This window comes from Mya arenaria, chromosome 11, assembly GCF_026914265.1.
Source record: "Mya arenaria isolate MELC-2E11 chromosome 11, ASM2691426v1".
Lineage (NCBI taxonomy): Eukaryota > Metazoa > Mollusca > Bivalvia > Myida > Myidae > Mya > Mya arenaria.
The window spans coordinates 56,694,674-56,720,962 of record NC_069132.1 but is presented as its reverse complement, the minus strand read 5'-3'; the positions used below and the strand labels follow the sequence as shown (position 1 = coordinate 56,720,962).

Below are 26,289 nucleotides of genomic sequence, written 5' to 3'. Positions count from 1 at the left end.
TGGTGTGTTTTCGCCCCTTATGCGGCCGTCGTATGCAAGAAACATGAGACAAAACAAATGTGATGTGTTTTCGCCCCTTATACGGCCGTCGTATGCAAGAAACATGAGACAAACAAGTGTGGTGTGTTTTTGCCCATTATGCGGCTGTCGTACGCAAGAAACATGAGACAAACAAGAGTGGTGTGTTTTTGCCCATTATACGGCAAGAAACATGAGACAAACAAGTGTGGTGTGTTTTTGCCCATTATGCGGCTGTCGTATGCAAGAAACATGAGACAAGCAAGTGTGGTGTGTTTTTGCCCATTATGCGGCTGTCGTACACAAGAAACATGAGACAAACTAGTGTGGTGTGTTTTTGCCCATTATGCGGCTGTCGTACGCTAGAAACATGAGACAAACAAGAGTGGTGTGCTTTGGCCCATAATACAACCATCATACGCAAGAAACATGAGACAAAACAAGTGTGGTGTGTTTTTGCCCATTAAATGATCATCGTACGCAAGAAACATGAGACAAACAAGTGTGGTGTGTTTTTGCCCATTATACGACCATCGTACGCAAGAAACATGAGACAAACAAGTGTGGTGTGTTTTTGCCCATTATACGACCGTCGTACGCAAGAAATATGAGACAAACAAGTGTGGTGTGTTTTTGCCCATTTTACGACCATCGTACGCAAGACATATGAGACAAATAAAAGTGGGTTGATTTGGCCCTTTATGCAGCCGTCGTACGTAAGAAGTATGAAAAAAAACAAAGAGTGCTGTGCTTTGGCCCATTACGCGGCCGCCGAGTGTAAGAAATATGAGACAAACAAGAGTGATGTGCTTTGGCCCATTATGCAGCCGTCGTACGTAAGAAATGGTAAGAGAAATGAGAGTGATGTGCTTTGGCCCATTATGCAGCTGTCGAATGTAAGAAATGTAAGAAAAATGAGCGTGATGTGCTTTGGCTCATTATGCAGCTGTCGTATGTAAGAAATGTAAGAGAAATGAGAGTGATGTGCTTTGGTCCATTACACGACCGTCGTACGTAATTAATAGAAGAGGAATAAAGAGGTCCAGTATGCGACCGTCATGTGTTGAAACGCAGGTAAATGAAAATGTGCAAAAATGAAGTCTTGATTCTATGATGAACTGGTTACCAAAGAAACAGTCAACGTCATATTGAAGGAAAAGCTTTAATGAGCTTACAATGAATTACAATTATAAACAAAAGCGCCACAAATACAATACCAACGCTTGTCTGTTGTTCTTGTTTTTTTAATGGAAGAAGGGTCATACATTGACAATCTTTACAGTAAGAGTTATCTGCCTTGTTGTACATATGTTTCACTCGTAATATGTGTAAAGGTTCTTTTAAAACCTTTTTTAAGCAATGAATTAAGCAGGGTTGAAGCAAATGCTGTGGTAATTCCTTCGTCGATATTAGTTGTAAATATAAATGATAAATGAAATATAAGTGTCATATTTTTGATATTGTCTAAATAGCTTGGTGAATATAACTTTAGCAAGTAATTCCGTTAAAAATCAAAGTTGAGCTTATGGAAAAAAACACTAAATAAATACCAGGAAATTGTCAGAAATTCAAATATCAATCCTGTTTAAAATGCACAAGATAAGGGCCAATCGACACTTAATGCCACCTTTGTTGTTACTACAGTGTAAAGACAGTGTCGTGACTAAGATCCTTTAATGAGATAGGGCTGCTGGAGAAAAGGGAAAATTAAAGGGACTAACTCGCATTGTGTTTTAGCAATGAATTTGTTTTATCGAGTTTCCGAATAGCCGAAAAGAGCATTTTATAGAAAGCCTTAAAAAATCTATCCAGTTTATCAAGTGGGTACTTAGAATATGGTCTTGACTAAAAATACATTTGGGTCGGGTTACTCCACCTTACCTACGAAATAGGTGCCGACCCTACCGATTTTATATTCAGTAAAAATAAAATAAAACAAATAAGTGTCTTTGTTTAATTATATCTATTTTAAAACCTTTTCAGCTTTATACAGAATACTATTTTAACACCATTATCCAATGATGATAAAAACATTTTTAGTGTTTTTTTACATAAAGCCCAATAAAAGCCTTTCACGTACAACCTAGGTGTGACGCAAACACAGACGACAGAATGGGTCAAATGCTTTCATTCATTTCCATCCAAAATAAATGATGAAAAGTTAATTTATTTACTTAAACATTAAATGACAATGAAAGCAATTTGAGAACAATGGGCAATTGAGTCCTCACCCTCAGTTACACCCCCTCTGATGACAAATCCTTGATACGCTCAGGGATAACAATATTTTTTTCTAATGTCATTCATATGAAATATTTTTTTTCATTGATGGACAGAAAACAAACTAAGAAACGGTGCTTGGTTGTAAAAAAAAACCAATACATTGAACCTGGAATAAAGCCAGTTGCTTAACACACTGCAGCCAAACTCAATATACAGAAACACGATATGTAGGGATTTCCCGTTGACGCATAGATTATCATGGAACTACGCATTAAATTATTTGTATAGCATATTCGAAATATGAGCGTTCAACATTTATCTATTGACAACCACGCATTGAAAGAATATTACTCAGCGCTTGATTTAAACTTGAATATTTTGAAAGCTTTAAAGATAAGTGATAAGCCTGGTAATATAAAGCGGAAATATCGCGCAGGCACCAAATACTTAAATATTTCAAAATAGTTCGTTACCTGTGAACCATTTTTAAAACCAAGCTATGGATAGTGATAGGGATAGTGAGAGACTGTTTTCCCTGAGATTGTCCCGTGTGATGGGGGATATTGGGGTCAACAGCTGGATGATTGCCAGGAGGAGGAGAACATACCTGAGGATAGAGAAAATGGAAAATGTGCATAGCTTTATGAGGGATGAGAATGCTACTATATACATATTTGGAAGTCAGAGTGAGGCCACAACAACATTAGGGATAGAATCTGACATTGACCAGTTGATATGTGATAACAATGAACATATCAGCCTCGACTGGAGTGAATGGCAGTACGGAAAGCTAAACCTTCTGGTGCTAAAGAATGAGCTCACTCCTCCTCAACATTGCTACTTGCATAGACTGAGATATGACCGTCCTTTATCAGCAGTACAAACGTTGGGTCCTGATGATGTGCTAGATGGCGAAGGGAGAGTTCTATTGACTAACATTAGGGTTAGAGATCAGGACATTTTTCAGAGTTTAAATGAATCTGGTGTGGTATTACGACATGGTCCATCAATGTCAAATGATGAAAAGCGTGACTATGTCGATGGTTACCACTGTGGCAAATTACCAAAGGAATGCCAGTTTATGTTCAACAGACCACGCCCTGGACACTGGCCCCGACCCGACATACTGAACAAGGCCAGGCAGACTGGAGTCTTCCTAGTGCCACAGGGATACACTGAGAGCCCAGCTAAGCAATCAAAGTGTAAATCTACAGCTTTTATGGTTCCTTCAAAGTTAACTAATTACCCATATTCAAAATGGCAGTGGAGATTTTCAACTTCATTGATGGAAAGGTGTTTAATGTTTGACTTTAACACAGTTCAAGTGAAAGTATATACCCTTACCAAAATATTGCGAAAAACGTATTTTAAACCTGTGTTTGGAGACAGATTCAGCACATTTCATATAAAGACTGCAATGATGTTCACAATAGAAAATTACCCTGTAGACATGTGGAGGGAAGACAACATTGTCAAATGTGTGTGTCTACTCTTGACAACGCTGAAAAGATGGTTGAAACAGAAGCTCTGTCCCCACTTTACAATATCTGGGGTTAATCTGTTGGTGGGAAAGTTACACAGTTGGGAGCTTCCGAAACTAAGCAGCATCATTTCCAATCTCATCAACACCAAACTGCTGTGTCTATTTTATACTGATATGGACAATATTGGCTTAAGATTGCTACAGTGCTCAAGTCTTGAAAACATACCATGTCTGAATGTGAGCACAAGAACCCAGACCTGTGGTGCTGTTCTACATGAACTGTTGTTAAACGAAATGTGTAACCTTACAGTTTGTACTGAAAATATTGTTACTAATCATTCAGTAGCTGACATTGTAAACTTCTGTTTGAGCCTACAGAGTATGTCTATTTCCAACAGTGACCTTGGCCATGAAGTATTTCCTCTGCTGATCCCATTCCTACGCAGCACCGTTGCCACCGTGCTGACTTCAATGTGCATCTACCTGGGTCAACCAATCACACAGGATATCTTCCACTGGTACCAGCTTTCACTGAACTCTGACCTTATGTCCAGCAGGTTGAAGTTTGCCTCCATGTTGTTCTGCAGAGAGGAGTATGAAGAAGCTGCAGAAGTTCTGACTAACTGTGAGGGCCTGCTGGGACCAGAAGTGTGGCAGTGCTGTGGACATAAAGGAATGAAATATCTGGTACCAAGCACTAAGTTGAAGAACAAGTTGGTCACATTGTCAGCCATTGAAGCAGTAACGAAACACACAATGGTGTGTATAACCTTTACAAAAGCAGAAATAAACTGCATCCCACAACATCTTACTTATGAAATGCTTAGAAGTATTGAAGCTGAACACGGACAACATTATATCGATTGGAAGAACAATGTTGTCATTGACTGCATCCCATTCCTGTACTACCTACAACATCTCACTTACAGGGAACTGAGCCAGCACAGGAGAGCACAAGCGGCGCTTCATAACCTACATGAGTACACAACAGGAACACTCCACGGCCACATTGACACAGCCTTCAACATGCTGGGCCATTGCTTTGAACTACAGAACAGGCTGGACCTGGCTTGGATGTGCTATGGCAGATCACTGGAAATCTATGACCGAGACAATGTCTCCATATGGCATGCAGCCAGAATACTACATCAGTTTTTACGTTGCTGATATTCACATTGACACAGCCTTAAACATGTGGGGTCACTTTTGTGAACTTAAGAACGGGAAATGGCTATACCTTGCTTGGATATGCTAAAGTAGATCATTGGACGTCGATGACAGAGACAATGTATCGATCTAGCATGTAGCCAGGATTATTCATCAGTTTTCATTTTTAAACAAGGATGTTATGTTTTAACATTTTGTATTATTTTCTATTGAATTTTATTTAACCACTTTTTAACATTGAAACTTGATTGTATGTGAATATGAAACCAAATTAAATAGCACGAGATCTGTGTAAATAATAAATAAATGAGAACACAGACAAAAACTATTCATTTTAAGATTATTAAAACTTGCCTTATTTCTATGAAAAACCGACGAGCTAAAAGGGCAATAAATGAATTTTTTTTTAAAAAAGCATACTATATACTATTTATAACAGATATGCAAATAATCAGAAATACATGTAAATACTATTTCAATTAGAAAATGATTATGATTAATTTGACTGGAAATAATGTTTTGTATCCCTTCAACATTGTGCTTAATCCTTTGTATAATGTATATGATACATTTTTGGCAAAATAAAAGACATACTAATCAGATGTTTTCCATTACATACACGGCAATTAGTCATTCAATGGCATTTTTAGTCTAATACTGACATGTACCATACAATCAGGTATCGATGGTAAATGTTTGGCTCTGTTACGCTCAATGTTCGAAGAAGTGAAGCTTTGTGTTAAACATGTAGGTACATTGTCTGACTGCTTTGATAGTAATGTCGGATTACTTCAGTATTGCGTTGTGGATTTATAATAGTGTAACCTGTAGGAAATTGTGGTTTCATCAGGTGTAGTGATGTCTTTCCACTACATCTCTTACAAACAGGACTTACAGTGTTGTCCATGTGGGATTGTTATTTGCCATTCTTAAACAACAGGTTTTAATTTGAAAAAAACCCAGCAAAGAGATGATCATATTCAGTGGTTCATGCTTGATTTTGAAACATTGAAATAATTCATGAATCATATTATAGTACTGTTAAACAGCAGCACAAAATGAGTAAAGCCAGTATTCCTTCTTTTGATGAATAAATACTTGGAGTGCTTATTTAAGGTCATGGTAAAGGTTGCTTTGAAATTGAAATTCTGATTTTTTTGTGTGTTTTCTTTTTATGAAGAATAGTATTCATATGTGCAAACAACTCAAAGGTTTTTAAAGACCTGTTGCTGAAATCAGAAATGAACGACCCGTGAGCCTTCTTTGTAAGAGATGTGATTGATCAAAGAATGTTTGTGTTTTGGAGTAAGAGTATATTTTTGTTGGTAACTATCAGAAATAAAAAGTATACCTCGGGTTTGTTATATATTTAAAGTTAAGAATGGAGCTAATTTTATTGTTTTGTTTTCTTTTTGTCCGGTAATAAGAGTGAGTGTGCTATGGCCTATTATACGGCTGTCACGTGTAAGAAATGTGACAAAATACAAGAGTGACATGCTATGGCCCATAATACGACTGTCGTATGTAAGACATACAAGAGAAAAAAGAGTGGTGTGTTTTGGCCCATTATCTGGCCGTCATTCGTTATAAATATCGGACGAACAAGCGTGATGTGCCTTGGCCCAATATCTGACCGTCGTACGTTATAAATATGAGACAAACAAGCGTGGTGTGCTTTGACCCAATATGCAGCCGACGTACGTTAGAAATATAAGACAAACGAAACCGTTGTGCTTTGGCTCAATATCTGGCCGTCGTACGTTATAAATATGGGAGAAACAAGCGTGGTGTGCTTTGGCCCATTATACGGCCGCTATGCGTAAGAAATATAGGACAAGCAAGCGTGGTGTGCTTTGGCCCATTATAAGGCTGCCATGTGTAAGAAATATGGGACAAACAAGAGAGTTGTGCTTTGTCCCATTATACGGCCGTTGTGCGTACGAAATATGGAACAAGCAAGCGTGGTGTGCTTTGGCCCATTATCCGGCCGACGTACCTACGAAATATGGGACAAACAAGAGTGGTGTGCTTTGTCCCATTATACGGCCGTCGTACGTAAGAAATATGGGACAAACAAGCGTGGTGTGCTTTGTCCCATTATACGGCCGTCATGCGTAAGAAATATGGGACAAACAAGAGTGGTGTGCTTTGGCCCATAATACGGCCGTCGTACGTAAGAAATATGGGACAAACAAGAGTGGTGTGCTTTGGCCCATTATACGGCCGTCGTACGTAAGAAATACGGGACAAACAAGAGTGGTTTGCTTTGTCCCATTATACGACCGTCGTACGTAAGAAATACGGGACAAACAAGAGTGGTGTGCTTTGTCCCATTATACGGCCGTCGTACGTAAGAAATATGGGACAAACAAGAGTGGTGTGCTTTGGCCCATTATACGGCCGTCGTACCTAAGAAATATGGAACAAACAAGAGTGGTGTGCTTTGGCCCATTATACGGCCGTCGTACCTAAGAAATATGGAACAAACAAGAGTGGTGTGCTTTGGCCCATTATACGGCCGTCGTACCTAAGAAATATGGGACAAACAAGAGTGGTGTGCTTTGGCCCATCATACGGCCGTCGTACCTAAGAAATATGGGACAAACAAGAGTGGTGTGCTTTGTCCCATCATACGGCCGTCGTGCGTAAGGAATATGGGACAAACAAGAGTGGTGTGCTTTGTCCCATTATACGGCCGTTGAACGTAAGAAATATGGGACAAACAAGAGTGGTGTGCTTTGGCCCATTATAAGGCCGTCGTGCGTAAGAAATATGGGACAAACAAGAGTGGTGTGCTTTGGCCCATTATACGGCCGTCGTACCTAAGAAATATGGGACAAACAAGAGTGGTGTGCTTTGGCCCATTATACGGCCGTCGTACGTAAGAAATACGGGACAAACAAGAGTGGTGTGCTTTGGCCCATTATACGGCCGTCGTACCTAAGAAATATGGGACAAACAAGAGTGGTGTGCTTTGGCCCATTATACGGCCGTCGTACGTAAGAAATATGGGACAAACCAGAGTGGTGTGCTTTGGCCCATTATACGGCCGTCGGACCTAAGAAATATGGGACAAACAAGAGTGGTGTGCTTTGGCCCATTATACGGCCGTCGTACCTAAGAAATATGGGACAAACAAGAGTGGTGTGCTTTGGCCCATTATACGGCCGTCGTACCTAAGAAATATGGAACAAACAAGAGTGGTGTGCTTTGGCCCATTATACGGCCGTCGTGCATTAGAGTAGTGGCTACTGAGAATATGGTATTGATTTTAACTTGCACGTAAAACTATAACCAACTATTTACATTTGAAACTTGTGGTTGTATGCGTGTATAAAATCAAATTTAACAGATAAGATCCACGAGATCTGTGTAATAAATAAATAAATGAGAAAATAATTTATTTTACAACTGTAAAACCGTCCTTTTTTCATTTGAAAAACAGACAAACTAAAAAGGGCAATAATATACATTTATTTAAAAAAGCATATTATACACCATTAACTACAGCTATGCATATATTCAGTAATAAATACTATTTTAAATAAGCAAACTTGTGAATTATGATCAATTTGAAAGGAAATGCTTTGTTTCCGTTCAACATTGTTGGCAAAATTTAAGACATAATAATCAGTAGTTAATTCACAGCAATAAGTCATTCAATGGCATAATTCAGAGGAACAATATTTATAAAAGCGCCTGCTTTGTTGGCGAAAGGCAACATTATCGAATCCAGTTCATACATCAGTTATCAGTTCTATGGAAGGTTGTTCAATTAAATATCAGTGCTTTAGTGAATATGGACTCTCACTGTTTAATCAATCTTCTTTCACTGATAATGTAATTTGTGGAAACTTAATAGTTATCTACAACTTGGATGGCAAGCTATATTGCATGTACATTTGACCAATGTCATCCTAATGTGACTGTGACCTACTGACAAGGATCATGCCAGCTTTTCAAGGCGATAATTTGAACCATATTATTTTTAATCCAATGCAAGGCCAAATTACAGTTGGGACAAACCAACATGAAAGGAATTTCATGAAACACTGTTTGCTCATGTTTTTTGTAATGTTATTCTAAAATCTCAATGCATGGCCAAGTTACAGTTGGACAAGCTCAAATACATGGAGTTTTGACATAAAATGCCCTTTAAATTTTATCTTGACTTTTGACATCGACTTTTGGCTTACTGACTAAGGTCTAGACCGTGACTTGTCAGCTTCTTATTTCTAACGGTTAAGCCAAGTTGTTTTAAATTACCCAATGCATGGCCACGTAACAGCTGGGACAAGCCATCATCATCATCATCATCATCATCATCATCATCATCATCATCATCCGGACGGACCGAGTGAATATAACAGCATAAGGCACCCACACATTTTTGCCAGACCCTTACAATTAGAAGAGACATGACCTCATGATAAAAATGTCAGGAAAGTACTAATGATGGACTAGAATTTTATCCCATTTGAAAACCTATTTTATAACCATAGAAAAGAAAGTTATGTTGATTTATAGGAGCTACATTGTAGTTGTGCAGATTTGAACTAAAGAAGAGCTGAAGTTAACAGTTCATCTTGTTTTAAAGAATATCTTAACAAATCATATATGCATCTTTAAAAAAACATTCATGTGTATTTCAAAATATTTATTCTCTTGCAACAATTTGAATAACGAATACAATTACATAAAATAATTCACACATCATATACCAGTAGTACATAAGATAAACTGTTCCAACACGCTTTATCAAATTGTCAATATTAAAACACATAGTTGACTAGACTGGCTGAGCTTAAGGTGTTGGGCAGGGAAATGCAAATGGTTGGTTTTGGAGACTCACAAGAGTGCAGGTAGGTGGTCCTGTAGACTGTCAACAGTGCAGGTGGTTGGTCCTGGAGATACACGAGATTTCGGATGGTTGGTCTAGCAGACTCACAAGAGTGCAGATGGTTGGTCCTGGAGACTCATCAGAGTGCAGGTCGTTGGTCCTGGAGATTCACAACACTGCAAATGGTTGGTCTGGCAGACTCACTAGAGTGCAGGTGGTTGGTCTTGGAAACGCACAAGAGTGCAGATGGTTGTTCCCGGGGACTCACGAGAGTGCCGATGGTGTGCTGTACAACTGGCAGATCTGTTTGCTCTGTAAACTACCAAGGTTCCTGGGAAATACAAGTTTGAAATTTCATAGTATAGACAGATAGAGGTCCATTAGTACGCTTTCCATCCAGCACTGCCAGGGCCATGCGTTCTTTTGGCTTCTTTAACAGGAAGCTATTACATTTTTATTTATTTTTCTATCCAGGATATGGACCTTAACTAAAGCTTTGTTGACATTTGCTTTGTTTACGAAATGCCAACAATGTCTAGCATGTCGCAGAATAGAAATGAAGTAACAGGTATGTTAAAGTGAGACGTGTTTTTATAAATATGGAACTATTTTGGTTTAATAGCATTGTTTTTGACTAGGTTTTTTGACTTGATAGCAACTAACAGGGATGTCAAACAAAATCAAGAAATTGGCTACTTATTGTGAACATTTGTTCCAAGCTATTTTAAAGATGCACTCTTACTCCCAAATAAGATTTACCATGATTAATACAATAGTTTTAATTTAGCAAAAAGATGAATAAATCTCGAAAACAATGGTTCTTGTGAAGGATACCATGCTTAATTTTAAAGAAAGGTGCAGAAAACATTAAATTTCCACCCTATGAGACAATAGTTGATCACTGTACTTCTTTTAGCACTCACAGATCATTTAATATTTGTGCAATTCAGCCATTAAATACATGGTTTACAATCTTGTTATCAGTAATTAATATTTCCATAAATGCATTAATTAGTAAATAGTTAAAGGTTTTATCACTCAAAAAATATGTTTGTTATACATGTGTATGTATTGATTTTAAATAAGGGTGTCTATTTAAAATGTATGGCCAAGTTACAGCCGAGACAAGCCGAAACAAAACAAATTTTGACCAATTACCCTTTCAATGTGACCTTTGTGATCTTTGACCTACAGACATGCAGACTTGCAGGTGACATACCGAATCTCATGAACAACATTTATGCAGAATTATTTTAAAATCCTTTCATTGCAACAGTGGGTTACAACTGCTTGGACCAGCCATTCTCTGACAGACAGATGGACATACTGTCGACTTAAATATGCTGGACAAATCACATTTGTAACAACTATTACTAAGTAATGAAAGAATCAATTTCAAGCACTCTGAACACTGCTATTTAGTGAAATTATGACAGACCTAAACACATTAAAGTTACATGTAAAAGCACCCCCTTACACTTCCATTTTTATTCCTGATTTAAGGATGCATGCCTTTGCTGCTTCAGGGGGAACAAAATCTGTACCCTGGGGTGTTATTGAGAAAGCATAAGTATGCCGCCTGATTTGTAGGCAGGGGAGCTCTTAAGTATGCCAAGGTATTCCCCCCTGTCAGCCAGTACATTTCCAACTCACATTAGCAAAATTCACAATATCGATCGACCATCAGTGTCACATCATGGACCTAGTCATAATATCGATCGACCATCAGTGTCACATGATGAACTAACAAGAGCTGTCACAGAGACAGCGTGCTCGACTATTCCGCCGCTTTTCAATGTAAGGATTGGAAAGATTTGGCCAAACATGCATGGATCACTGTTGGATTAGATTTCAATGCAATACATGATGTGCTGAGATATTAACATAAATGTGGTTACATGCACAATTTAAACCAGAATTTCTAAGTCTAATAATAAAGGGCCAATATTTGCAAAATACAGTTATCAAACTTTGTTATTCAATTAGGTTGGGTGGTTGAGTACCATTGTATAAAGTCTCAATGCAATACCTCAAGTAGTTGCTGAGATATTATCATATGTGTGCTAACATGCCAGACCTTAACCAGAATTTCTAAGTCGCATAATAAAGGGGCAAAATGTATATAATATGAAAGATAGAGTTATCTTACTTGATTAAATAAGAAGGTTAAATGGTCGGGAGCCTGTGTGTAAAGTTTCAATGCAATACATCATGTATTCGCTGAGGCATTGACTTAAAAGTGGTTACATGCAAAACCTTAACCAGAATGTCTATGTCAAATAAAAAAGGAGCCATAACTTGAATTTAATGCAAACTAGAGTTATCTTACTTGGTTATTTAAGTAGATTGGATGATTACCATTGTATAAAGTCTCAATGCAATAACTTTTGTTTAATTTAAACATATTTATTTTACAACGATTGTGAAACAAGTTATTACAACATTATATTAATCACTCTCGTTGGCACGATTTTACGCGAGAGTGTGGTCTTGTGTTGTGGGGGAAACCGGAGAACCCGGAGGAAACCCACTTGTCCGGCTTGGTGACCACAAACCAAACTCACATGCGCCCAGGCCGGGAATCGAACCCGGGTCGCCTAGGTGAGAAGCGAGTGCGCTAACCACTGCGCTAACCGGACCACCAATCAATAACTCAAGTAGTTGCTGAGATATTAACCTATGTGTGCTTGCACGCAAAACCTTAACCAGAATTTCTAAGTCAAATAATAAAGGCCTATTATTTGCATTAAATTCAAATAAGTGTTATCTTAATTCATTAATTAAGTAGGTTAGATAGTTACGAATACATATCTAAAATTTCAATGCAATACCTGATGTATTTACTGAGATATTGACTTAAAGGTGCTTGCATGCAAAACCTTAACCAAGGTGTGAAGCCAACGCCGACTCCAACACTTGGGTGAGTAGTATAGCTCTTCTTATTCTTCAAATAGTCGAGCTAAAAATGTAATCTTATGTTGATTATTTTAATATATTTGCATCTCTGAAGTACCTTGCAGATTTTCCACATTTTAATGTTGCAAGCAAGTTGTCTCTTTCTTTCTGCGTAGAACACCCCTCATAGGCACAAAACAGGCTGGAAATAAGAAAAACAGTAAATTGGGTATACAGCCATGCAGTCTATGCAAGATCATGTTATATTATTATACTATTACTATATAAATAGTTATTTATATATAATACTAATTTTCTTTCATGAAAAATTGTGGAATAATTTTTTAAATGACACATATTCACTATTTTGACCAAAATAAATAATTTAAAATAAAATAAAAATATATTAAAAATAAAAATATGAAAAAAATGTATTACTGTATCCAGGCAATGTGACGAGCACCTTTGATACAATATATAAGGATTAAATTTGCCTTATTCCAGAAGACCAGAATGCTTTGCGACAAAGGTGACTTCCGGTTTATTTCCGCATTCAATTTCCTAGTTATCGATACGAGTGAAAGGAAGAGCATAATTGGCAAAATAGATTGATAGGTGAGTAAAACATGTTAGGAACATCAGTTTATACATTCTTCTATAAATTTCTACCGCTTTTTGTAAATGTCAATGAAGTTTTCGACGTTTATACCCAACTTCAGTACACATTTAAGTGGGTGGGGTTAGCTGAAGAACTTCAGTGAACACGTTATATATTACCTTTTTGGATGTGTTTAATGTGTTGTAAACATCAAAAAATAAATATCAACATTAAAGTTATGGAAGCCAGAACTAGGGTGGGGTAAAATAACAAAAGACTCATAGTAGTTCTCAAAGACTTTAAATACATATTGATTGTTATGAAATATGCATTAAATTGTGGTTTGTTGAGTTTGTTATTAATTTAAATTAATAATATTTTGCAAATAGTGTGGAATTGTTAAACTATGCAACTTTAAAGCAGCCAAGTAAATGAAGCTTAAAGCATAATGTGATTAAGAAGGGCATTTAAATACTGACTGCTGTGCTGTATATAAACAAATATTCAGGTCATAGAATAGCAGCTTATAAATAATGTACTAGTAAATTGTAACTATTTAAATATCTGACTGATATCAAAGCTGCATTCTCACAAATTAAACATTTTGACAACTGTTTTATTTATTGTCTTCGAACGAGCCAATTTATGCAAACCTGCAAGAAAACCAGTAATATAAGACTGCTGACAAAACATCGGATCACAGATTTCAAAAAATATTTTAATGCATTTTTCTTAAACCGTTAGTAACGTTTTTAAAATTAGCCATAAAATTATAATTTTCAAATGGAGATATGAAAATCGGTGATCTGATTTTTTTGTCAGCAGGCTTATATCACTGGTTTGCAGATATTTACGCAGAAATTGCCTCATTCCAAGACAACCATTAAAAAAAAAGTTGTCAAAACGGTAAATCTGTAAGAGAGCAGCTTTAACAGCCTCTTTAGAGTGTTTTATATTTTTTTATTTTTTTCTGGCTAACTTGGATGATGATAAAACTATTTTAATTAATTTCAGAGATGTCCGTTCCGGATGTTTGAGTCAGCCAAGTTGATGCTCAGGAGTAGGCAGTTGATACCATTAATCTGATAGCACCTGCTATATCAGTGGTTTTACAAGACATTTTTGTTCAAAACACAAGAGACTGGATTCGGTTCAAGAACAGAGATAAAGTAAATGAAGTGTGTCAATATGAATGAAAACTTTCCTTGACTGCAATGACTAAAGAAATGCACACAAGTGACATAGATTTAAATGTTTGATACAAAAAGTAGATGTTTAGAACTTAAAATTATGACACAGGATGTGAAACAACACTTCATAACCGATAACAGTCGAACAAGAGATTTTTCAAAAAGAAGCAAGATGGGTTTTTTAACCATTGGCAAATGAACCTTTAAAGGAATTACTGCATACCAAGGACAATTTATTGTTTTTGAATTATATAATGTTTAATGTTATTATTAAATTGTATAAAAAAACGTTTTTATTAATATGATTGTCTATGATCTTCTTATTCCAATGACAGTTTAACTCCGATGGTTAATATTAAAAAGACATAAAATCAAGTTAACGTGTTGTTAGCATACAGTAGGCCGAATATTTTCTTATCCCCAATTCAAACAGCCTTGAGATTGAAATGAAACTTGGTACACATGCAAATTTTCAGAAACAGTAGGCTCGTGTCCAGCAAGATCATACATAATATTTCAACAGTTTTACACTTGAATGATTAAATACGTCTGTTACTATGTATTCAAATTTCCATAACTAAGATTGTTCATCATTGTAAATATAGTGCTCGAGTTTAAAGCTGCATTCTCACAGACTGACCGTTTTGACAAAAAAAAAATGTCTGAAAACCAGTGATAATAAAATTGCTGATAGAAGATCAGATAACATTTTTACATATCTTTGTTTGAAAATTGATATTTATGGTTAGAAGCGTTACAAAGGCTTTAAGAAAATGGAGTCTTTTGACAGTGTTTCAAACAACTGAGATCTGTTCTATTGTGAATCATTTTATATGATTGACTGAATTGAAAGCAATGATACCAAAATTAGTTAATCTGTGAGATTGCAGTTTTAAAGGTGCAGGTCCCTTACGATCAGTTGGCAGGAGATCTCATCATATTTAATGAATGATCATACATTCAATAATGTAATTCAACTTATTCATTTTGATTAGAATCATCATATTATGAACACCATGAGCTCTGAATTTTTTGATATTTTATGACAAATTTATAATATCTGTAGAAAATGTCTGATACTATCATACAAATTATAGCAAAACAAACAAAAAATGGTTGTAGAGAATTAATATTTATTTAAATATCTATAAAAAGAGTTGTTCGTATAAAAAAACATTATGATGCACATTTTAAATGAAAGTACAAGGACATAAAAAATATTTAATTTATATGATTATTGAATAATAATGTCTCTTATGATAATAATAATAGTTATAAGTGTTAAATACTAAGCACTTAACATATTATACATGTATGAATATCAATAATAACAGTCAAAAAACAACAGTTCGGCCAACAAAAGAGATCCAACAAGAACTAGCAATAGGAATCCAACCAATATGACCTGACAACCTACAATAGCGGTTCAATCATCACTTCATTGCGGTCAAATCAGGCTCAACTAGATATCCATCCATTAAATACAGTCCAATCAACACTTGTGGTCAAACCAACACTTCTTGTCCATCCATTAAAAGTTGTTCAACCAAAACATGTAAATCAACTGAGTATAGCTATCTGATAAACAATAGCTGTATATCTAACAGTGATTCAAATAACACTAGTTGTCCATCACACATTCTGTCCAACAAGCAGTCCAAACAACACTGGTGGTCCAACCAACACTTCCGGTCCAACCATTTATAATTGTTCAACCAACACGTATGGCCCATCCAATATAGTGTCCAGTAAGCAATAGATGCCCAACCAACAATAGTGTTTAACAGGCACTAGCTGTCCATCACGTTGCTACCAATCTAGCAGCCCAACCAATTGTAGTGAGGTTCTTCATTGATAGTAATGATCTCAGAAGATAACATCAGCATATTTGAATCATATCTGTAAAGAAAGGAATGGAACATAAAAAGTATATTTTTTTATAAAAAAGATAAGTTACTCTCAGACTTATTTATGGATGGGTTTTAAGACAATCTGGACCCCGATTTAATGCCAGGCCTGGGTGTATGCAACTATTCGGGTGGCCATCATAATGTTTAAACATAACTAACTAGTAACAAATCATTCAGAAGAATACACAGGTGACAGCATGACATAATTACTCTTTCTAAGTAAAATGTTTGTACATAGAAATAAAATACACCGAGCAGTATAAATATCATAATCTATATTGATGATGATTTATATATGTTCATTCATAAGACTATTACATACAGTAGTTATACCTGGTAATGTATAGATTCCTCACTATAGATTATGACTGTCAGATAGTAAAACAGACTAATATATTATTTGTGTTAATTTTCAAAACATATGTTTAAGAATAGATGATAATTATTTGTTGTTAATAATACTCCAATAAGAATAGTAACCGCAGTCTTTTCTGAACCATCTACCCCACCCACCAGAACTAACTGTCGAGGTAAACAGTCAAGCGATTTATAACTCATGACATTCAAATAATATCACAATAATGTAATATAAACTCATTAAAATGACAAATCTAATCAAAATAAATAAATTATAACAAACCTGGAATGATAATTATCCGTATTTATCGCTGTTATTACTTCGTTATAACCTGGAAATAAACCGGAAGTCACCCGGCCGCAAATGATAATGGTCTATTGGAAGGCTGTCAGACTTTTCAACCCCAAGACTTTTCAACCACTTTGTCATTTGTGAAATCAAAGACTTTTCAACCCCTTTGTCATTTCAACCCCTAAAAGTGCTAAGACTTTTCAACCCCACCTTAAACAAAGACCTTTCAACCCCTAATAAACGAAGACTTTTCAACCCCTTAATTTATCACCTTTTCAAGAAAATAACTACAACAGTAAACAATTTATTTTGAAATTTCTTTTAAAAATCAAGAATATATTAAGACTAAAAATATAACAGACAAAAAAATGTAATACATACAAAATATACATACTTGAAACACATAATAATACTATAATTCATTAAATATTTACATTGAAATAAATAAAAAAAATGCTCGATTGTCCATTTAGCTATTTAGTCACTTAGCCATAAATCTTCCCTATCTCCCTGAGGAAATCCTCACACAATATATTATGTGCATGGTACTGCTCCATAAATTAATTGAAACAGCGTTTGTTTTTCTTTTAGTTTTTTTAAACACTTTTTTAAAAACATTTTGTCATCAATAAAAAAGACAATAAAATGAGTTGAACTTTAAATAAAAATCTTCATAATATTTCAAAATATCTAGATTTAGCAGAAAATGTTTAAGAAATACAAAAGTATACATTGAGTTCAAAGATGTTAAAAATGTATTATAGATTGAGTTCCAAATGCTTTCAAATTACATAAGTGTAACATAAGATTTTATTAACGTTTTTTTTTATTTCTCAGTTTAAAAAAAGTAAGGACATTCTATTATAAAGTGGTATATATGTAAAAAAAATGCTATAAACATTGTATTTCTTTTCATATATGCAATTAAAGAATGGAATGAAGGTCGCACATTCATTAATGGGCAACACGTGTGACATGGTCATACATTCCTAAGGGATTAAGGGGCTTCATAACACCTTTAATTTGAGGTTATAGTAACTTGAAAGTGACAGTTAATTAAGGTTCTAATATCATGGCCATCATTCCGAACAATGGGCAGCTTGATACATGTTGTGTATGATTTTCAGGATTTAAAACCAAACAAAAAATATTTTATTTAATTATACCCACAAACTCTGAATTTTTAGATAATACATTTATCAAGAACTATAATCAAATTGTACTGAAATAGCAATATGGTACTACAAAAAAAGTTTCCACTGTTGACATTTTTTAAAAGCAATGAAAGTTTTATAAATGTCCAAGTTCAGGTTTTTATTGGCATTCTACAGGCACAAAAAGGAGAATGTTCCGTAAATTCTTCTTTGCATTCATTTTCTTTTGCAATTATTCAAATTTGTTTTTTAAAAAACAAAATTATGGTAATAACTTTGTACATAATATATGTGAATTCGCTGAAATATGTAATATCCTTCAGAATAATACAACAATTGCATGTTCGGGGTAACCAAGCATCAAAATCTTACTTTACCGTACCATTGTTAATTTTCGGAATATTATTTTGAAAAACACTAACCATCAAGTGCTTAGTAAAATAAGGCAAAGCCTTTGTAAATTTCATCCAATACTTTGGAGAAAAGTGTAACAAATAAGCCAAACAAATCTTTAATTGTATTTCAATAACAATTGGTTAGGTTTGTTGCAACACCTGGCTGACAAAAAATAATAGGGGTTGAAAAGTCTTTGATATAGGGGTTGAAAAGTAACGTAATTACTATAGATACTCCCACGCCTCGCACCTCGCGAGATATGACTTCTAATCGTTTTGGCGATTTTTTACTTGACCTTTGTAAGGCAACCAATCTGCGAATAGTTAACGGTCGATGGCCGGGAGACCGTGGGAATTTTACCTGTATGACCCATAACGGGGCTAGTGTCGTTGATTATTTATTGACACATCATGATAATTTCAATCTGCTTGACAATTTCTCAGTGGGTGATTTTAATACGTTTTCGAATCATGCACCATTGACGTTTTCATTCAAGGTAAATACAGTACACAGGGATCCGAGTAGCAGCAATACTAAAAATAAATATTATAAATTTGATATAAAGTATAAAGACGCTTTTGTGAGTGATATTTCAAATAATATAGACAATTTGATATTTGATTTAAATTCTGAAATTAGCGGGGAGGGGGATGTAGATAAATTGACTTCGATTTTAACTAAATATATATGTGATAAAGGAAATAAGTATTTTCAAAAAAAATTCTCAAACGCCAGTCTTTTATTTCCAAGACGGAAAAGTTAAACAGGATTGGTTTGATGCTGAATGTAAACGCAAATATGACGTGTATAAAAACGCTGTATGCCAATTTAACCTTACATTTTCGGATACTGATCGAATTTCGCTGTATGTGGCAAAAAAAGATTATAAGTATCAGTGTCGGAGGTCAAAAATTCATTCAACTTTACACGTAGTCGTAAAATGAACGATTTAAGAAGGAAGTCTCCGAGGGAGTTTTGGAAAATATTTAAAAACGGGAAAAAAGCAAATAATGGTGATACTATTTCTAATGAGGAATTTCAAACTTTCTTCAGTAATCTTATGTCAGGTGGTGATTTCAGAGGCGAGGAAGAATATAATGATTTTATTGGGGAATTTGATTCTGGTTTAGACCATAACTCTACTTTCGAGTCATTAGATGTGCCTATTTCAGATGATGAAATTTTGAAAGCTATCAAGAAGTTCGGTTCGAATAAGGCCTATTGACAACGTTTTATATGAGTATTTTAAGGTATCAGTACCACACATTATTAGACCATTGAATTCCTTTTTTAATCATATATTGAACACGAAATCGTTCCCTCGATCATGGGCAACTGGTGTTGTTATTCCAATCTACAAAAAGGGAAACCAATCAGACCCTAACAATTACAGGGGGATAACTCTTACTAGCTGTTTTTCAAAATTATTTACTATCGTACTAAATGAAAGGCTGAAATTGTGGGCTGAAGAAAATAGTATTTTCACAGATGCTCAGTTTGGTTTTAAAAATAAGTATAGTACGGTTGATCCTGTCTTTATTTTGCACTCGTTGATTCAAAAACAGTTTGAAAGAAAAAAGAAGCTGTTTTGCTGTTTTATTGATTATAAAAAAGCTTATGATTGCATTGATAGAAGTAGGCTTTGGTATAAGTTTATAAAATTGGGAATCGACGGTGAAATTTTGTCCATTGTTCGATCTATGTATAGCGAGGTGAAACTTTGTGTAAAACACCTGGGAACATTGTCAGATTTTTTCAACAGTAACCTTGGCTTATTTCAAGGGGAGATAACCTCTCCGATATTTTTCTCACTTTTCTTGAACGATATTGAAATGCATTTGCAAGAAAATATAAATGACGGCATTACTGTCGACCATATTTCAATATATCTACTGTTATTTGCAGACGATGCTGTTATTGTTTCAGAGACAAAGGATGGTTTGCAGAACTCTTTAAATAGTTTATATTCATATTGTCGGAAATGGAACCTCACGGTTAACATTGATAAAACTAAGGTTATGGTGTTTAGGAAAGGTGGTAGGTTGGGCAATAATGATAAATGGTTGTATAATAATCAGGAAGTTGAAATTGTTGGTTCTTTTAATTATCTAGGTGTTGTTTTTACCAGTGGTGGTTCTTTTATTCAAGCTGCAAAAACACTTGCAGGAAAGGGGTTGCGATCACTGCACGCACTTATGGGGCTGGTTCGTAATATTAAAGTTCCAATTAATATCATGTTTAATCTCTTCGACTCTTATGTGTTATCTGTTTTAAACTACGGCTCTGAAGTGTGGGGTTATATGAATGCGGAAGTCTCAGAGAGAGTACATAAGAAATTTTGTAAATGGGTTTTAAATGTTAAACAATCCACTAACACTTTGGCCTTGTATGGAGAGTTGGGTAGGTTCCCATTGTACATAGAACGTCATATTAGAATGGTGAAATACTTTTTAAAGCTCCACTCAGTAAAGCAAGAAAACTGTATTTTAAATGCTATATTACTTGATCAAATTTATAATGTAGATAACAACGTGTCAACCAAGAGCTGGGTGTCAAGAGTTCGTGACATTCTTCAATCATCTGGTCTTAATGAAGTATGGCTTTATCCTGGTTCTGTGAAAATTGAATGTTTTGTGCCTGTGCTTCGGAGTAGACTTCGAGATATTTATATTAGTAATTGGAGATCTGGGTTAGATTTATCCTCTGCTCTAGATGTATACCGTGAAATTAAAACTAGTTTTGAACAATCAGCGTATCTCAGTCTGGTAGAAAATACAAAATATAGAAATGTTTTGGCTAAATTACGTCTTTCTTCGCATAAATTAAATATAGAGATAGGTCGACATAATAAAATTCCTAGACATGAAAGAAAATGTACATTGTGTATTTTAAATGATATTGAGGACGAATTCAATTTTGTTCTTAAATGCCCTGTGTATGCAGACCTTAGACGCCAGTATATTCCTAAGTACTTTTATACTCATATTAGTTTGATGAAATATATTTTATTGATGCAAAGTAGTAATAAAATACTCATTAGAAAATTAGCAATGTATTGTGATAAGGCGTTCAAACTTCGTGATTCGTTGATATAAAGTATGTGTCATGGATGTTTTCTATCTTATTTTTGATAGGGTAAAAACTCATATTGGGTTGGTGTATTGTCCTTATGTTTTGTTATATCGGTACATGTTTGCATCATTTTCCTGGTCCTTACGATGAAATCAAATATACTTTCAGTACCCATTATACGCAGTCATATGCGGCTATATACATAACCAATGCATGATTACCGTTTGATCAATCTTAAATAATGTCCGACAGTATGTAATATTCAATTAAAAATTATATCATATGATATTAATTCATTCTCACATGTATATCCCAGAAACAATCAAATCAAATGTATTTAGCGTATAATATGCTATGTGTTAAAATTGTTGCATGCCATATATATATATATATATATATATATATATATATATATATATATATATATATATATGTATTTTTTATTTGTATATGCTATTATGACGATAAGCTTGTTATGCTTAAGTCTAATAAATATTCTGTTCTGTTCTGTTGAAAAGTCTTCAATATGGCTATCAAAATATTTCAACTAGGGGTTGAAAAGTCTTTGATTTAGGGGTTGAAAATTCTTTAAAATAGGGGTTGAAAAGACTAAGGGTTGAAAAGTCTTCGTTTTTAGAAGGGGTTGAAAAGTCCTGCTCCCAAATGGAAAGGGGAGCAGGATTTTTCAACCCCAAGACTTTTCAACCCCTTCTCAAAATGAAGACTTTTCAACCCTTAGACTTTTCAACCCCTTAATCAAAGACTTTTCAACCCCTAGTTGAAATATTTTGATAGCCATATTGAAGACTTTTCATTCCTAATATTTTTGTCAGCCAGGTGTTGTCTTTTTCATTGTTTTTGCAAGAAACTTAACCAATTGTTATTGAAATACAATAGAGATTTGTTTGGCTTATTTGTTACACTTTTCTCCAAAGTATTGGATGAAATTTACAAAGGCTTTGCCTTGATTTACTATGCACTTGATGGTTAGGTTTTTTCAAAATAATATTCCGAACATTAACAATGGTACGGTAAAGAAAAATTTTGGTGCCTGGTTACTCCGAACATGCAATTGTTGTATTATTCAAAAGGATATTACATATCTCAGCGAATTCACATATATTATGTACAATGTTATTACCATAATTGTGTTCTTTAAATAACAAATTTGAATAATTGCAAAAGAAAATGAATGCAAAGAAGAATTTACGGAACATTCTCCTTTTTGTGCCTGTAGAATGCCAATAAAAACCTGAACTTGAACATTTATACAACTTTCATTGCTTTTAAAAAAGGTCAACAGTGGAAACTTTTTTGTAGTACCATATTGCTATTTCAGTACAGTTTGATTTTAATTCTTGATAATGTATTATCTAAAAATTCAGAGTTTGCGGGTATAAATAAATAAAATATATTTTTTGTTTGGTTTTAATTCCTGAAAATCACACACAAAATGTATCAAGCTGCCCATAGTTCGGAATGATGGCCATGATATTAGAACCTTAATTAACTGTCACTTTCAAGTGACTATAACCTCAATTAAAGGTGTTATGAAGCCCCTTAATCCCTTAGGAATTTAGGCTGTCAGACTTTTTAACCCCAAGACTTTTCAACCACTTTGTCATTTGTGAAATCAAAGACTTTTCAACCCCTTTGTCATTTCAACCCCTAAAAGTGCTAAGACTTTTCAACCCCATCTTAAGCAAAGACTTTTCAACCCCTAATAAACGAAGACTTTTCAACCCCTTTATAATGTATCACCTTTTTAAGAAAATAACTTAAAAAAATCTAATTATATAAAAAATACTAAAAATATATTAAACAGACAAAAAATATGTAATACATACAAAATATACATACTTGAAACACATAATAATACTATAATTCATTAAATATTTACATTGAAATAAATAAAAAAATGCTCGACTGTCCATTTACCTATTTAGTCACTTAGCCATAAATCTTCCCTATCTCCCTGAGGAAATCATCTTGTGTCCAGCTGGAAACTTTTCTGTTGATTTGTCCTCTCTCAGTTTTAGTGGCTTATCAATGGCAAACAAAGCACCAGCCTCTGGCTCTAAGACGAGCCGGACATTTTCCAGTTCTGCATTTTTGGCGACTTCTCGCATGAACTGTCGAGCAGAATCTGTCCATATGGCAGGTATTGACAACATCCACAGAATTTGCTTTGAAGAAAATCCATGAATGGTTTCATCACTTTTTACTTGGCCAACATGTTCCATTACTCTTTGTTTGAAATACTGTAAGACATTTCTGTAAACATCCATAGCTTTCATTTCCTTTCCAGTTAGATCTTGGAGAGTTGTTTCTCTTGTAAGTCTCTCACTTTCATACAGTTTCATCTTGAAGTGGTGGAAAAAGAAGTATGACTGATGTTCCTCTGGTTCTAACTCTGTGTACTTCTCAAGAGCCTGTTTACCAAAGGCATTGATAGTCTTATCTGGGTTGAGGAGCAAACAGGTTGGTTGTCTTTCCTCCCCCATTGTTGTGTAGATGGAGGTTGGATCGCTGGTGAACATGAAGGCATAGCCACTGTATGTGGTCCCAAAGTCTATCCCCACAATCACTGCAGCTTCTACTTCCTGGTTAGGTTTTGATAACGTCATAACTGCTAGGCTTTCCTCTATTTTTGTGGCCATGTTTATTACACTTTGTTTACCTTAGATCTTAATTGGAAAGTGTATATAAACGTTTTTAAAATATATTCTCTCACACTCATTTAGTTCAAATTATCTTAACATTTTTCCACTACAATACTGTTAAACTTATTTCAGTTCAAAATGTATATTCTCGACTTTCCAATGGCTGTCAGACTTTTCAACCCCAAGACTTTTCAACCCCTTTGTCATTTGTGAAATCAAAGACTTTTCAACCCCTTTGCCATTTCAACCCCTAAAAGTGCTAAGACTTCAACCCCACCTTAAACAAAGACATTTCAACCCCTAATAAACGAAGACTTTTCAACCACTTAATTTCTCACCTTTTTAAGAAAATAACTACAACAGTAAACAATTTATTTTGAAATTTCTTTTAAAAATCAAAATTATATTAAGACTAAAAATATAATAAACAAAAAATATGTAATACATACAAAATATACATACTTAAAACACATGATAATACAATAATTCATTAAATATTTACATTGAAATAAATAAAAAAATGCTCGACTGTCCATTTACCTATTTAGTCACTTAGCCATAAATCTTCCCTATCTCCCTGAGGAAATCCTCACACAATATATTATGTGCATGGTACTGCTCGATGAATTAATTGAAACTGCGTTTGTTTTTCTTTTAGTTTTTTTTTAAAAACACTTTGTCATCAATAAAAAAGACAATAAAATGAGTTGAACTTTAAATAAAATTCTTCATAATATTTCAAAATATCTAGATTTAGCAGACAATGTTTAAGAAATACAAAAGTATACATTGAGTTCAAAGATGTTAAAAATGTATTATAGATCGAGTTCCAAATGCTTTCAAATTACATAAGTGTAACATAAGATTTTATTAACGTTTTTTATTTCTCAGTTTAAAAAGGTAAGGACATTCTATTATAAAGTGGTATATATGTAAAAAAATGCCATTAGCATTGTATTGTCTTTTCATATATGCAATTAAAGAATGGAATGAAGATCGCACATTCATTAATGGGCAACATGTGTAACATGGTCATAAATTCCTAAGGGATTGAGGGGCTTCATAACACCTTTAATTGAGGTTATAGTCACTTGAAAGTGACAGTTAATTAAGGTTCTAATATCATGGCCATCATTCCGAACAATGGGCAGCTTGATACATTATGTGTGTGATTTTCAGGATTTAAAACCAAACAAAAAATATTTTATTTAATTATACCCACAAACTCTGAATTTTTAGATAATACATTATCAAGAACTATTATCAAACTGTACTGAAATAGCAATATGGTACTACAAAAAAAGTTTCCACTGTTGACCTTTTTTAAAAGCAATGAAAGTTGTATAAATGTTCAAGTTCAGGTTTTTATTGGCATTCTACAGGCACAAAAAGGAGAATGTTCCGTAAATTCTTCTTTGCATTCATTTTCTTTTGCAATTATTCAAATTTGATATTTAAAAAACAAAATTATGGTAATAACTTTGTACATAATATATTTGAATTCGCTGAAATATGTAATATCCTTCAGAATAATACAACAATTGCATGTTCGGGGTAACCAAGCATCAAAATCTTACTTTACCGTACCATTGTTAATGTTCAGAATATTATTTTGAAAAACACTAACCATCAAGTGCTTAGTAAAATAAGGCAAAGCCTTTGTAAATTTCATCCAATACTTTGGAGAAAAGTGTAACAAATAAGCCAAACAAATCTCTAATTGTATTTCAATAACAATTGGTTAAGTTTGTTGCAAAAACAATGAAAAAGACAACACCTGGCTGACAAAAATAATAGGGGGTGAAAAGTCTTTGATTTAGGGGTTGAAAAGTCTTCAATATGGCTATCAAAATATTTTAACTAGGGGTTGAAAAGTCTTTGATTAAGGGGTTGAAAAGTCCAAACAGGTAGGGGTTGAAAAGTCTTTAAAATAAAAGTCTTGGGGTTGAAAAGTCCTGCTCCCGGAATTTATGACCATGTCACACATGTTGCCCATTAATGAATGTGCGACCTTCATTCCATTCATTAATT

The 26,289-nt window shown here is 34.5% G+C and overlaps 2 protein-coding genes across 2 annotated transcripts in view; one reads left to right on the top strand and one right to left on the bottom strand.

The window, feature by feature from the left end:
• Positions 1-2,541: 2,541 nt before the first annotated feature.
• On the top strand, positions 2,542-6,285 carry LOC128207812 (uncharacterized). The gene has a single exon (XM_052910953.1). The coding sequence runs from the start codon at positions 2,741-2,743 to the stop codon at positions 4,889-4,891; it is 2,151 nt and encodes a 716-aa protein (XP_052766913.1). The 5' UTR covers positions 2,542-2,740; the 3' UTR covers positions 4,892-6,285.
• A 2,119-nt stretch (positions 6,286-8,404) lies between these two features.
• The window catches only part of LOC128207811 (crossover junction endonuclease MUS81-like), a 41,550-nt gene continuing 23,665 nt past the window's right edge, over positions 8,405-26,289 (bottom strand). Inside the window, exons 22-23 of the mRNA XM_052910952.1 lie at positions 12,745-12,828; positions 8,405-10,062 (exon numbers count right to left, since the gene is read on the bottom strand). Of these exons, the coding sequence (XP_052766912.1) occupies positions 9,996-10,062; positions 12,745-12,828 (151 nt within the window). The 3' untranslated portion in view covers positions 8,405-9,995. The remainder of the gene's footprint in view (positions 10,063-12,744; positions 12,829-26,289) is intronic.